Source organism: Mus caroli, unplaced genomic scaffold (assembly GCF_978045245.1).
Source record: "Mus caroli unplaced genomic scaffold, Mus_caroli_1 scaffold_9, whole genome shotgun sequence".
NCBI lineage: Eukaryota > Metazoa > Chordata > Mammalia > Rodentia > Muridae > Mus > Mus caroli.
Window position 1 is genome coordinate 99,600,991 of NW_028227264.1, and position 15,147 is coordinate 99,616,137.

Sequence of the window (15,147 nt, forward strand, 5' to 3'; positions counted from 1 at the left end):
TTCTGATTTTTACAAACTTTCCTAACCTGAAAGTGGACCTTTCAAAACCCTTTCTGTGAAAACAACCCGCATGGTTAGTAAGCTATCTTTTTCTTTCAATTTTGTTTTCCAAAGGCTCTGTAGTAAACTGTTGAAAACAGCATCTCCTCTAGTACCATTTGATCCTGAGTCACTTGTTTTCTCACTAAAGTCACTGAGGAGAAACAAAAGGAAAAAGGAAAGGAAGGAAGGAAGAAGGAAGGAAAGAAAGAAAGAAGAGAAAGGAAAGGAAAAGAAAAGAAAAGGAAAGGAAAGGAAAGAAAAAAGAAAAGAGAAAAGAGAAAAGAAGAGAAAAGAAGAGAAAAACTGGCTAAGACAATGGGATTGTAATTAAACTTTTTTTTGTTGTTGGTTCTGTTTCCCTGAGGTGGGGAAGGGGAAAAGAACCAAGTGAAGTCTACCCCACCTGAGCCAGGACCCTCTCCACTGTGCGCGGTGCAATGAGGGTACCCGGACAGTGCTGGTGAGCTTGCAGCGGAGCTGGGACTGGGGGAGCCCGGCACAGGGCACAGGCGGCTACTGCAGGTTGCACAGCGGCATCCGAGACTCCCGGTGTCTCAGGGACTCTGGCCAGTACCCAGACAGGGGACGCACCAGGCTCGATCGGTCCAACCTCTGGGACGATCCCCGCCCTTCAGCGCGCTCCCGGGTCTCCCAGCCTGGACTCGGCGCGCGGCTCTCCTCCCCGAGGCTCCGGAAGGGAAGGAGGCGTGTCCGGAGCTGGCGGGCGGGCGGGCGGGAGCTGTATAAAAAGCGCTGGCGGCGCAGCAGCCCGGGCTTCATTTGCTGTCTGTCACTGGGACCGAGAGTGCCGCGAGAAAGCAACGGCCAAGGACGGGGCGCTGCGTTCGAGCTACCCAATGCTGGGACTATCTGCAGCCGCTGCTGGTGCAATATGCTGGAGCTCCAGAACAGCTAAACGGAGTCGCCACACCGCTGCCTGGGCTGGATCGCAGCGCTGCCTTTCCTTATGAAGAAGACACAAGTGAGTAGGGCACGCCCGGGAGGAGCTCGGAGGCTTTCCAAGAAAATCGCTCCGGGAGCCCCGGGGAGCCCGGCGCGCCCTGGGACCGGCAACCCGGCCATGTGGGGCTGCGCCCTCCCGGTGAGCCAGGAGGGTGTGGGAGAGACAGGCGTGGTGTGAGAGCCCAAGCTGCCGCCCCGGGGGTGAGCCCGGGAGCTGGGGAGAGCCTGGGCTGAGAGTGAGCCTGTGGCAAGTTTGCAGCCGCAGCTGCGAAGTTTGGAGCTGTCAGTGGCAAACCGCAGATGCAGGCTACGCTTCCTCGGCCTGGGTGTTCGAGTTATCATGGGGAAGGCTTGGGTTTCTTATTTAATTTTTAATTTTTTTTTTTGGACCGGAGGTCTTTCCCCGTGGATTCGGGGAGATTATGAAACAGCTTCCCACGCGCCACCCTCGCTCGCTCTCGCAGGCAGATTTATCTGTGCAGTCCCCAGGTGGGCGCGGGACGCGGTGCGGACGCGGGCTCAGCCGCTGGAGCGAAGCCAACCCAGAGCTCCTAGGCGGCAGCGCCAGGCGGGGTGCAGAACCTGCCCGGCAGGCGGGGGAAACTTGGCAGCCTGCGGTGTCGGCCGGGTTCACAGCTCTGGGTGGGCCCTCCAGAAAGCTCTAGATGGAGTAGTAGTACTTCCACACTGCATGACAAGACAACCTCTCCCATTACAGAACAGCAAAAGTTCTTTTCTTCTTCTTCTTCTTCTTCTTCTTCTTCTTCTTCTTCTTCTTCTTCTTCTTCTTCTTCTTCTTCTTCTTCTTCTTCTTCTTCTTCTTCTTCTTCTTTTCCTCCTCCTCCTCCTTCCTACTTCTTCTTTTTTTTTTTTAATGTGCACCTCCTAAAGATAGTTATTGAGATAATGCCCAGGGTCTCTAAATTGCGCTTTATGCATAAAACATAGCCCGGGGGTACAATTATGTCTTTTCTTCGTTGACGGGGGAGGGTGTATGTGTGGAAAGAGCCACTGTAGTAAATCTCTTTCTCCTCTATAGTTCTTTCTACCCTCGCGGTTGCTACCTCTTCATGGTTCTTCCTTTCCGAACTGTTCTGTCGTCTGCAGCAGGTTGGGTAAAGCTGTTCTTTCAGGTGCCCTGCTCCCTCCATTCTATAGGTGATGTAAATTTCTGAAATGTATGGAAGGGGATGGGATTCGAGGTTTTGTGCTCATTTTCAGCATTGATGAAGGCATCAGTGTGTTGCAAGTAATTTATTAAATTACTCATAGGACGTCTTATTTTAAATAGCTATCTAGGATGGGATACCGACCCATTAGGAAACAGCAAGAATAAAGCACCTTTTCCTGGCTTGGAAACAGATAGGGGGAGGGAGCATGGCCTGGCATCCTGGAGGTGTTCTTCTTAGAGCAGTTGCACTGAGTCAGGCTCCGGGAGAAAGGGAAGGCAGGTATCTGCCCCTGCGTGCAGGTTAGTTTTACCCCAAAGCATCACACCTCAAATCCCTGCTCTTGAGATGAGGATGTTAAAGGTTTCTGCAACAAAGAAAAGTTTCGCCGTGATTGCTTGGTGTGTACATGCCTTCTGCTTGGTGGAATAATAAACAAGGGTGGGGTACCTATTCCTTTTTTTTTTTTTTTTAAAGTAGCATCCGCTTACATGAGTAATGGTGGCGGCTCTGAGTGCAGCAGCCTCTGGTACAGGAAGAGAGTCCAACCAAGTCTTCTTATTTAAACAAGAAAACAGGAGACAGACAAGGTTAATGTCCAACACGCCAAAGCAGAGAGCAGTTGAGAGTCAGTAGGATTGATGATCCCTGCGCCCTCTTTGCAAAACAAGCGCGAGCTCTGTAATCTCTTTTCTCGCTTTGATTAAATGGCTGTGTAAATAGGATTACATGGAATAATTCCATTGAAAACTAGAAAGAGGTCGATCTAGCCCGAAACACTGTGGCGGTGGCAGCAGTAGTGACTCAGTGCTGCCGACCAGAGATATTTGAGACAGTTAAGTATTTTAGAAATGTGACCTGTTTGGACCAAGTTAAAGTGCAGGCCCTTTGGGGGTGGGGGGTAGGGGGACATGCTGCTGATAAAGGGTTTGTAGGCAAAAAGAGGGCAGTGCTCTCATTGAATGGAGGCATTCATTGTGTGGAATCTAATGACCTTCAAGGTTTCCTTTAAGGCTACTTCTAGCAATTCACATTCTTGTCCCTGAAAAAAGAAGACACTGGAAAGAGTTCAAAAAATCAATAAAAATAACCCATTGCAGTGAGGGAGGGGATTAGATTCACTTTCCTATTGTTAAATCTCCTAATCCAAGAGATGCAAAGAAAATTTCTGGGCCACTCTGAATGTGTAGAGAGAGAATAGTGTAAGGGAACTGGACACAAGCAAGATCCAGACTTCTTTGCTTTTAAAATCTGATGTTATCTCTGCCTGAGAGGAGAATCTATTGTTATGAAATAGTGTACTGTAAATATGGGATCAATACCAACTTCCCTTATAACTCCCCCACCCTGTTCAATATGCTTTTCATTACCCAGTAAATACAAAATAATGAAATGTTAATATTTTAAGGGCTTTTAATTTAAATTTGATAGCTTTGAAATACTAATGGGGACACCGGGACATTTTGAGCCTTCAGTCAAGCTAAATAAATGTGAAAATTCCATCAGCAGCCACTTGGGGCTTGATGGATGGATGACTCTTTGATTTGCTTAGCACCAGGGATGGACTTCAGTATTTGGGAAATAAGTACACAAGTCCCAAGGAGCAACGGGGTCAACAATGTATGTCTTAGGTTTGTGATGCCGAATGAGTTTTGTATTTTTGAGATTTCTCTTTGTGTGTGTGTATGTGTGTGTGTTTCCAAACTGTAGGAATTTATGGTATCTAAAGAAAACCGAGACTCTGGCTCAGGAACAGCTCGCAGCTACTTGTTAGGATTCTAATCGTTACATTACAATGAAGAGGCCATCCTGCAGTGCCGGTGGCCTTGTATGTAAACGTGCAGTCAGCACAATGTGCTCATGATCATGACTGCTGTGCTTACGTTTTTTTTAGTTTCCCCACAGGTTTCTAGGGTTGTGGTGAATGCCGTCAGTCTCAGAAATAAGGAGACAGGAAAGATCTGTCTTGAAAACAATGCAGGAAGGTCTATTTCAGGAACACTGAAGCTCCCAGAAAAGAAGCAAATAGAAATTTTAGCTTTTACTATACTAGAAAAAAAAATCCTTTTTTTTTTTGTCGATGAAGTATTTGTCACGTGGGTGACCATTGTGGTTACCATATAGAAAAATTAACATATTTGTGAAAAGAGCATTTGAACATCTTGTCCCTACAATCACTCAGTTTGCAGTGTGTGCTTCCCATGGTTCTAATTTATGTAACTTTTAATTGATACGTTCTGCCAAGACTTTCAGACTCAAGTGCTAAGTCGATTACGTTTAACATAAAACAGGGAAAATAACCATATGGAAATCTGAAAGTCAGTGCCAAACCAATTAAAATTGCTAAATTTTATTTATGTCTAACTGTTTGATGGGAAGATAGCGAATTGTGAGCGTACGTTTGTTCTTTAATGACAGGTGATTGAGTGATTGAAATCTTACCGATACCTTAAGTAACATTAGAAATCAAATCGCTGCCAAAATAGCTCGTCTTTCAGCTTTGGCCGTTTCTTTCATGTTTCTTATCCTACCTCTCCCTGTTGGTGGAGCACCTAAAATATGCTCAGTGGGAGGACTCTAGTGAAGACTTAAACCGGTGCCTGTTTTACCACTTGTGACACAAACGACCTTAGGCAAACGGTATCTCAGTATTTCCGTTCTGTTATCTGTATGATGTTTGTGAAATAGTTATAAAGATGTCTCTCAGATGGTGGCTGAAAGGACTCCTGGGAATAAACAGCTCTGCCCCTGCACAGTAGCTCACTGGTATTACAGTGTGAAATACATTCCCAGAAGGGAATTGCCTTTCCACCAGCTTAAAAGCCAGAGGGAAATGACCTCTAAGGAGCAAAGCAGAGAGCAAGCTCTTCTAAATCTGGATCCTTTAATTCAGTGCCTAGCCTTCATTACAAGCTGAATGTCTGATTAGCAGTTTTCCTTAACACAGGGCCAAACTAGGAGTTGGGCAGAAACTAGGATGGTGTGCGGACCCGAGAATGGGAGGCTCTCTGCAGTTCTATTTCAAGTTGGAAGTACAACAGTCGAGAACTAGGGGGGCAAACAAAAGAGGGAGGGCTCCCTTGATTTACTTTCCTGTTTGTATGCTTGTGCTAAGTTCGTCCTCTGCAGTTCTGAGCGTCTGTCTTTTTTTAGACTAAGAAGCCAGCCTATCCCTGCTCTTGGACTTGCTCTTCTAATTAAGGATACACATCCCTTTCTTCCTTGTTGTTTGAACCCATTGACAATCGGTGGTCTTTCCCCTCCGTTATCCAAGTCTGTGGACAACCACAACCTCCGTTTCCCTCAGCTACCTTACTTAATGGTGCCATCCTTAGATCAGGGTAAGGTCTGGATAGAAATCTCTGAGTAGAGATCTCTTATCTGTTAAGTGTGTGACTCATGGAGCAGCTGCACAAGTTCTGCCTTTGAGATTAGTCACCTGAATGGTGAGAGAGAACACCCAGATGAGATTCTTCAACAGTGTTCTCCTTTTGGGGCTCTTGTGTATGTATAGACTCTCTTTCGTGGGGACCATTGACTCCTGCCTTGCTGATTTATAGATGCTGCCAGCCATTTTGCCCTTTCACTTAATTACAGTTATATTAAAAAAAAAAACCAACCAAACAACAACAACAAAATCTGTTTACTGGGGCCAGGTCTGGCATCATCATTATCCTTCTCTACCTATGTCTTCTGTCCATCGAGAAAAGAAGGTGGGGCATTTCTCATAGAATTAGGCCACCTGGTTCTTTTGGGTTTTGTTGTTGTTTTTGTTTTGTTTTGTTTTGTTTTTGTTTTTGTTTTTCAAAAAGTGTGACACATGTCACCCAAGGGAAGCATCCACGAGTTAATACTGAGAAGTCAGTAGAGATCAGAGGTGGCAGCTGAGGCCACAGAAATGGACAAAGCAGAGAGCCTTGCGGGAAGGCTAGCTCTGTGGTGATGTTTCACCAAGTTGTCACTTGCCTCAGGTCCCCCCCCCGCCCCCCAGGTTCCAGAGTGTCTCTGGTGCAATCCCTCTCCATCTAATTTCCTTGGCTAATACTAGACACAGGACTCATGGCCAACAGCATATTTTCTTTAGATGTCAGAAGCCACTGGTTCTCCTCGTTGACATCAGAATATTCAAAAGCCAGCTGGACCTTCCTGCAGCCAAGAGACTAGAGATCCCTCTGAAACCCTTGCCACAGCAGTGGTACTACTGCTGAATTCTGAGGGCTGCCAGAGTGTAATGAGATGCCTATTAAAAGAAAGTTCACAATCGAGGCGACACTCCAGACAATTAAAACACAAAGACAGCAGCAATAGCTGTCCTTTGGTTATCTGGATGCAAATTTAGCACTTGACTGTGCACCTGTAGCTGTTGGCTGTGCTTGGCTCTCTTGAGGGGCTGTGGATTAGAGCCTGCTCTTAGGACAGTGATTAGGTGGCCTTTTTGTGTGTTCTTTGTACACAGAAGGCAGCTGAAACATCTCCTAGTTGCCTCGCAAAGAATGCCTTTGCTCGCTAGGGTAACCGCCCGAGAAAAAGGGCGTGAAAAGAACTCAGGCAAACCCATCTGTCCACAGTATCCACATAGAAAAGCCAGTGTGGGTCGTTTTTGCAGAAAGGGCATCTCTGGTGTGTAGCTGTGTTGCTGTGTAAATCCTGGAGGGAAGAGCAGAGCCTGGCCAGTGTGTATGGGTGTGTGTGTGGGGTGTGTGTGTGGGGGGGGTTGGTTTGCTTTGTACACACTTTATTGTGTTACCACCAGCAGTTCATCTTAGGAACAAAAGCCTCGTGAGTGTTTAGAACTTCTTGATCATTTTCACCTTGATGTATGTGAAATCTCTGAAGCAAATGATCATTTCCATTTCGGTGTGCTTCCAGGGTAAATCCCATCTCATTACTGCTTTGTGTGTGTTTGTGTGCACATAGACAGGATTGCTGCCAACACTCAGAACTGCGGAGGGTCCACAGAAATGCTACTTTGATGAGCTTTTAGCTTGCTGTATTCTGGGGGTCCTCACCACCCCTAGCAACTACCCTGTAAGAACCACACCAATTCCTGGATTTTGAAGAAGAGGGTTACCATAGAAAACATGCTTTTGTTGTAAAGGTCTTGCTGTACCCTGGCATCTCTTCTGTGGGTTTTCTGCCTGTTAAACTGTCAAGAGTGTTAGCTGGATGAGCTCTGGGAAGGGAGAGTAGAGATATAAACCAGTTTATAATATGATCTAGGAAACGCAAAGACTGCAATACAGAGCTCAGGAGTCAAATGCACAGCCATTACTTATGCTTCCATATAACCCCACACTTTAACACTTGTGAAATAATAAACACATTAGGCAGTTCTAGTTTTCACGACAGAGCAAACCTCTGTGGTTGCCTTGGCTGGGATCTGTGATACTTTGCTCAAGTTTATGTTTTGTTCTGTAGGCCTCACCAAAGACCTTTGGTGTTCTCTCCTGGGTGGAGCACTCACCCCTTCACCTTGCTCTCCTGGGTGGAACACTCATTTCATCTCCTTGCTCTCCTGGGTGGAGCACTCACCCCATCTCCTTGCTCTCCTGGGTGGAGCACTCACCCTATCTCCTTGCTCTCCTGGGTGGAGCACTCACCCCTTTACCTTGCTCTCCTGAGTGGAGCACTCATTCCATCTCCTTTCTATTCTGGGTAGAGCACTCACCCAATCCCCTTGCTCTCCTGGGTGGAGCACTCACCCCATCTCCTTGCTCTCCTGGGTGGAGCACTCACCACTTTACCTTGCTCTCCTGAGTGGAGCACTCATTCCATCTCCTTTCTATTCTGGGTAGAGCACTCACCCAATCCCCTTGCTCTCCTGGGTGGAGCACTCACCCATCTCCTTTCTCTCCTTGGTGGAGCACTCATTCCATCTCCTTGCTCTCCTGGGTGGAGCACTCACCCATCTCCTTTCTCTCCTTGGTGGAGCACTCATTCCATCTCCTTGCTCTCCTGGGTGGAGCATTCACCCTATCTCCTCCATGTCTTCTGCTGTTAAGTGTGGAGAGGAGGAGCTGTGCTGCTCTATTTTCAGATGGTTCCCAGCAGGGGCTGAACTGCAGGGTCATAAAAGGGCCAATCAAAAGGAGAGGATTAACATGGAGTTTTTAATATTTGAATGAGATTTATTTTGTGTAGAAATACCATTTACATTGGTTTTTAAAATTTTATGACAAATTAGTAGTAGTTGTTTTTGTTGTTGTTGTTGTTGCTTTTATTTTTAAATTTAAGTCCTTTCCAGGAGTATGTTTTAAACCTTTCGTATATATTTATACTGTCTAAAAGCCACAGTGATCTATAACCCAACACTACATGGGAACCAGTGGAAACCTCTTGCCCACTTTGAAAGTTATGTTTGGTAATTTACTAAGCTGGATGGTTCATGAAAATGTATATCTCACTGTGAAGAGTTTTAATTTCAAAACTCAGGAACAGCTTCTAATACAGGTAGTTTTTAAATCTACCACACAAGGAAAGGCCCCGTCTAAGCCCTTTATATCCTGCAACATTTTAGACAACTCCATTTTTACATGCAAAGCTGACTTGACCACTTAGTCTTTCTGTTCCTCTGCCTACATGGGAATGACTTGGCTTGAAGGATCAAAATTTCCTATAATCCACGTAAAGTAGTAACCTGTGAAACTGTTTTAAAGTTGCCATCATTGTTTTATACAACTGAACCATTCTCGTAATAAAACACCGCAAAACAGTGCTTAGGAGAAAGTAGTTCCATAATTCATTCATTCATTCATTTAACTTTTCTTCTGGGGAGGTGGGCGGTATTTCTTTCAAAATTTCGTTTTGCAGATAAGGAGACTAAAATAAACATTTCCTCAATGAATTTGTGGTATTTGCCATTATTGTCACCCAAAGAGGGGTAGTGTGACTCACTAGTGTGCTTTAGTCATTACTTTGGAGATACTGAAACTGTTTGCAGGAACACTAAATAAAAAGCAAATGTGATTCAGAAAGTGCATACAGCTGCCAGCAATAGAATCTGGAGAAAAAGTCAGAGTCACTGTTGCCTAGCAGAGTGGCTCATGTTAGATGCTCAATCAATACACAACGAAGTAAACATGTCTGATTCAGGCTGTTGACTATTGGTACAATTGTTTGCAACTTTTTCTTTTAAAAAAATACTGCATTAAAAAAAATAGGGCTAGTTTTATATGCAGGTAATTCTTTTTTCTTCGAGACAGGGTTTCTCTGTATAGCCCAGGCTGTCCTGGAACTCACTTTGTAGACCAGCCTGGCCTCGAACTCAGAAATCTGCCTGCCTCTGCCTCCCGAGTGCTGGGATTAAAGGTGTGAGCCACCACACCCAGCTATATGCAGGTCATTTTAGAGGCTACTTGGCTCAACACTTGTAGGAATACTTTTCAGTGAGTAGGTAATTCATTTGTTACTAAGGAGTGCATCCTCTATTTCTAGAGATCATGTGGGGAGGAGAGCTCAGGATGAGATACAGCAGTGTTTTAGTCATTGGCTTGGTGACCCTTGGTCAGCTTTTCTTTTTTTTTCTCTCTCAGAACTTTCCTTTCCCCATGTTTAAATGGGCAGAAGTAACTCGAAGGGGTATTCACAGGGCCATCAAATGATAGACTATCTGCTGGTACTTCACCCATGGCCAGTTCTGTGAACAGTAACTCAAAGGAGTCGGTGCCTAAGAAGGGAGAACAGTTTATTTGGTAAGGATAATAAGAGTCTTTGGGAGGTGAACCTAGTAAGAGGAAGTTAGATCACTGAGTACATTATGTATGTTGAACTTACCATCGAAGGAGACACAAAGTCGCAAACTACACAAGATTTTCAAGCAAAAATATTTTGAAGTCAGTAACACCACAAAGTGATCCCTTCCATTTGTCAATCCGGAGTTTTTCAAAAGAAAGAAACTAGAGTTCTGATACATTCAAAAGATTTGCTCGGGATTAAGAAGGAAAGAAAGCCAGGAAGTATAAGGGTTTAGATGGGGACGCCACACCTATTCAACTGTAAAGATTAGATTCCTCTAATTCACTGTCCTGCCACATGCCCACATTTGCATACATGCTTAGAGATATGCTATAGCGCTGTTTCCCCCAAGGCAAGACACTGAGTGCTTGGTCCCAACTGTAGCGCTTTTAGGAAGCAGGAGAGCGAGCGTTTGGGAGGCGAACCTCATCAAAGGATGCGCTACTGTCTCCCAGAGAATTACAAGCTCAAGTGAACCGTTCTTTGTTAAAAGTTAATCATCTCAAATTTTCCCCCACAACTAAGAAAACGAACATAAATTGTCAAGGTTTGAGTGGCTGCTGTTGCTGCCCCCTTCCCCTCCCTTTCCCCCTTCTTCTAATCTCCGTCCTTTCAAAGTCCTCTTCCTCCCCTCCTCCCCTTCCCGCTGCACCTCCTCTTCATCCTCCATTTCTGTTTGAACCAGGGAACCTGAAATCAAGCAAAGTTGAGGTGAGGCTTCCTGTTAAGTGGAAACTTTTGCTTTGATTCCAGCTCCTCAGTGCTGTGCACATGTGCCAATGGTTATGTTTGAACAGCGCCTTGCAAGTCAGAGATCCTGGCCTTCGTAGGCAGCTCCACAACCCCCCATTTCCGGAACAGTCAAATGGAAACTCAATACCTAAGCCCTCTGACTGTTGGGGGCAGGGGGGGGGGGGAGAAACCTATTGTAAACTCTAAAAAAAAAATGCCACTTTACTTGATGGATTTGAAAGCTTAGCATCTTTCAAATAAAGTAGGACTTGAAAGACAAAAAGACAAATATTTTTAAATGATGGTTTTAGATAGCTTCTTGGGGAAAAGAGGGAAGCTCCAGAGATTACTTTTATCAGTTTTGCTCTGATCCTATTTCCAATATTTTTTTAAGACAATTTTAAATCTCCGCAATCAGATAAAGGAACGTTCCTAAAAATGCCTTTGTGATTACGTCTGGGATGTGAGCCTGTAATTCATTTGTGTTGTGTTCTTTGCTTTGAGATCCCTTACCTATTCAGCACTGCTGTGCTGCGCTTTTATGTGGGTGTTTGGGGGTCTGAACTCGGGTCCTCATGGTTGCACAGCAAGCGCCATACTGACTGAGCATCCACCTGAGCCTAAAGTGATAATTTTTTTAGCAGACAATTGTTTATCATCCTTAGGAGCATTGTTGCCATGTAGCTAGTTAATTTGTAGTGCCTAGTGAATAAAAGGCTCAGCTAAATAGACCGCTCTGAGTGTTCTGCTCTTTTATATAAGCCCCAGTCTCTGTTGCCCCATTTGTCAAATAGGATGAGGATTTGTACATTTCTCATAGGAGACTACAAAGGATAAAAGAATTAATTCACACTTGGGAGTTAAAGCACTTGGGCCAGGGCCTGGTAAAAAGAAAGACCCAGAAAAGTTATAATTGCAGGAAGCAAATGGGAATGTTGTAGCTGTCTGTAGTGATGCCTCATTCCCTAAGCCCCAACTGAAGAGTGAATGGGAAGATTAGAAGCATTCATCCAGTCTCAAGAGACTTTACCAAGAGCAAAGTTCCTTTTCTGTCCCGTGCCCAAGGTCACAGAAGCTCATTAGTGGTGGGCTGGTTCATGAACCTGGAGGTCTGTTTCCAAAGTCCACATTTGTCAGCTTGGTGCGTAGAACTGAGGATGGGGGGGTGGGGGTGGGGAATACACAGGGTTAATCTTTTCCCATTTTTATTCAGAGAGTGATTCCCTACCATTTTCTTTTTCTTTTTCTTTTTCTAATTGAGATGTCAGTTTTAGCATTGGGAGAAATCCACTTACTTGTTGAGTGAGAGTGGGGGAAAGTATGACTTTTGTGTTTAAAAGCACCTAGGTTTTACCTCTGGCTCTGCCTCTAGGTTGCTGCGGGGTCTTAGGCAATGTATTTGCCTTTGTTTAACCTTTCTGTAACCTTAGGTAAAATGGACCAATGAGACTTTGTAGCTTCTCTTTCTTCCTACCTTGTTTGTTTTCTCTCCCTCCTTTCCCTTGTTCCTTAACTCTCCACTCTACCCACCCCCTTAAATTTAGAAATAAAATGTATGCAATGAACCTTCTCAGAATTGTTCTATGACAAGAAATATTTCGCAGAGCTATGGACATATGTATGGCTCAGTGGTAGGGTTCTTGCCTAGGTATAAAAGGTCCCCAGTTCTATCTTTAGCTATACGCATGCAAGAAGAAAAACATCTTTCAGAGTTAACATGTTTCCTACTATATTGTTAAAATTCAGAGGGTTTGTTTGGTTGGTTGGTTGGTTTTTTTTGTTTGTTTGTTTTTGTTTTTTTTTGTATTGTTGACTGATTCGCTGTACACACAGGGGGGAACATGAGTGAGATTTAGAGTCAAATGAGACTTATAGCTCTGTCTGTCACATAGACCATCACATATGATTTCCTTTCTTTCTATTGTCATCTAGATTAATAGTTCTCAACTTTCCTCATGCTGCAACCCTTTAATACAGTTCCTCATGTTATGGTGACTGACAACCCTAAAATTATTTCATTGTTACTTCATAACTGTAATTTTGCTACTGTTATGAATCGTAATGTAAATATATCTGCTAGGCCAGATATCTGATATGCAACCCCTGTGAAAGAGTCAGTCATCTCCAAAGGGGTCATAGCCCACAGGTTGACTGAGCTAGATGAAGGATGATCAGAGTGACTTAGAGTCAGAACACACGGGGCTAAATGAGGTAGTACAGAAAAATTGTCTAACTTTAGGTGGCATCCCTGTAAGTCATGTCCCTGAGTACTGAGATGGCACATGGACTACTCTGTCAGTTTATCCCAATGTATAGAATGATGATGATCATTTTAAAGTTGCTTTCATTGAAAAGAAAAGCAAGATAAGGGGTGATACGAGATGTGGGATTGTGTCACTATGAACTGTCTGGCTAAAGGTATGGGTGTTTGTAAGGATGCTGCCACAGGTTGTTGAACATCAAGAGAGACAGCGATGAAAGGGGGTAGTCTCCATAGACAGATTTGTCCTATTCTGGGGGCAAAAGTCATGCTATCATCAGCCTAGAATGAGGGGAAAAAATTCAAGCTATCTAAATAACTGTTTATTACTGCCTTCCAAAGTGAGCCTTAACCTGTTTTTCTGTCATGGAGGCTGCTCTTCAAACTCTGGGACTTTGAGGCAGACTGCATTTCTACTATTTACACTTTTCTCACTTTTAAAAAGAGGCCAGGAGTCTAATTCCTAAGGTAGTTCCAAGCATTGCATGACTATATATGTAAAGGGTGAGAGCCTGGCTACCAGAAATCTAGGTAAATATTTCTTCCTTCCAGATAAATGTGTAGTTTTTGTTTTGGAGTATAATGTTGTTCAATTTTTTAAAAAAAATGTTACATTAGTGATGTTGAAAACACAGTTTGAAACATTTCCTTTATAAATTCATGTTTTGTTTCTTGTCAGTGTTTTTGTTTGTTTTGTTTTGTTGGGTTCTTGTTTGTTTTTTGGGTTTTTGATGTTTTGGGTTTTGTTTTGTTGTTGTTTCTTGTTGTTGTTTATTTGTTTTTTGATGCTGGTGACTGAAGCCAGGGCCTCATACCTGCTAAGCACAGGCTGTACAACTGAGGTAAACCCCAAGCCTCTCGCCAGTGATTCTGTTCAGAGCTTAAGGGCTTCAAGGTCCAGGGTAATTTTGGAGTGAGTTTTTTATCAGTCACTTCAGACTCAAGTTCGTTTTCATCAGTCCTTTACTTCAGGTAAACAAGCATTCCACTCTCTGGCAGAACGTTAAATTGTTATGTTCCTTTGATGGCAGGCTGACTTGTACAGAGCACTTGTGAAAGAGAGAAAACAACTCCTGTTTTCTACTCTCCTCCAGCCTCACAGTCGTTTTTAAGGGTCTCTTGCCAGAATCACTGACTACAGAGTCTTAACAATGTCTTTAATTAAACTCACCAAGCTAGAAGTGTGTATAGCCAAATTAGGCTCCATGCAGAGCAGGGTCGGACCCACAAATTCTAACCAAGGAAACCAGGAAACAAACCAAAAATCTCTCATGCGTGGTTATGGTGGTGGTGGTGGTGGTGGTGGGTGGTGGGGTGGTGGGTGTTGTTGGTGGTGAGTGTTGGAGGGCACCAGTGGTGATAGGCCGTCTACTTGTGATGTCCTCCCCTCAAGGAAGAGAACAGGCAAGACAAACTGACCATACCTATAAATGACTTAGGAGAAAAGTTAGATTGGAAAAGAGCTGAGGTTTCTCCTTTCCCCTAATGGTCTGTGTTGTTCCAGTTTTTGAGGGAGAATCCAGGAAAAGCAGAATAAGAACTGGAAAGGCTCAAGAACCACAAGAAGCCCAGGAGACTCACACCCTAAATTTTTGGATTGCCCTGTGGTCCTGTCACAGAGAAGGTGCCCCTTTCATTATAGGCAAAATGAGTGGTAGTTTCTCGAATCTTAGAAGTTCTCCATAATGCATACTGTGCAGGGCTGTGTCCAGGCAAGTCCGACTGTATAACTAAACTGGGTGAATTCCTCCACTGGTCTTTGTAGTACCAGGATGAAATCCAAGCCTGTAGCACACAAGGCAAGGTTCTCAGTGGTTATCTCCTCTACACCCTGAGTGATAAATTATCCTTTGGCATCTTCTGATTATGACCAGAGGTAGTTACACCCCAGTGCATGTGTGGGTCCTGTGGCTCATTTGCCTAACACAGATGAGTATTTTTCCAGTCTTCTTTCCCAACTCCCTCCCTGAACAAACACTCTCTCTCCCCTCTCCCCTCTCCTCTCTCTCTCTCTCTCTCTCTCTCTCTCTCTCACACACACACACACACACACAAATCATATCAGAATTACTGTTTATAACAACTTGAAATCCTCTTTATTACTTACAGAACTTAATTACATAATCTTCTTATGGTAACACAAGGCCAAAGTCTTTGTGAAGATTTTGTTAACTGAACTATGATTTCTTTTTTTTAAGATTTTACTATATTTATTTATTTAGTGTGTGTGTGTGTGTGTGTGTCAGG

General features: G+C 44.1%; 1 protein-coding gene across 2 annotated transcripts in view; it reads left to right on the forward strand.

Annotated features, from left to right (window-relative positions):
* Nucleotides 1-815: 815 nt before the first annotated feature.
* Nucleotides 816-15,147, forward strand: part of Kitlg (KIT ligand) — an 86,268-nt gene continuing 71,936 nt past the window's right edge. For both annotated transcript variants that reach the window (XM_021173850.2, XM_021173851.2), the window contains exon 1: nucleotides 816-1,024. In XM_021173850.2, the coding sequence (XP_021029509.1) occupies nucleotides 1,010-1,024 (15 nt within the window). In that variant the 5' untranslated portion in view covers nucleotides 816-1,009. The remainder of the gene's footprint in view (nucleotides 1,025-15,147) is intronic.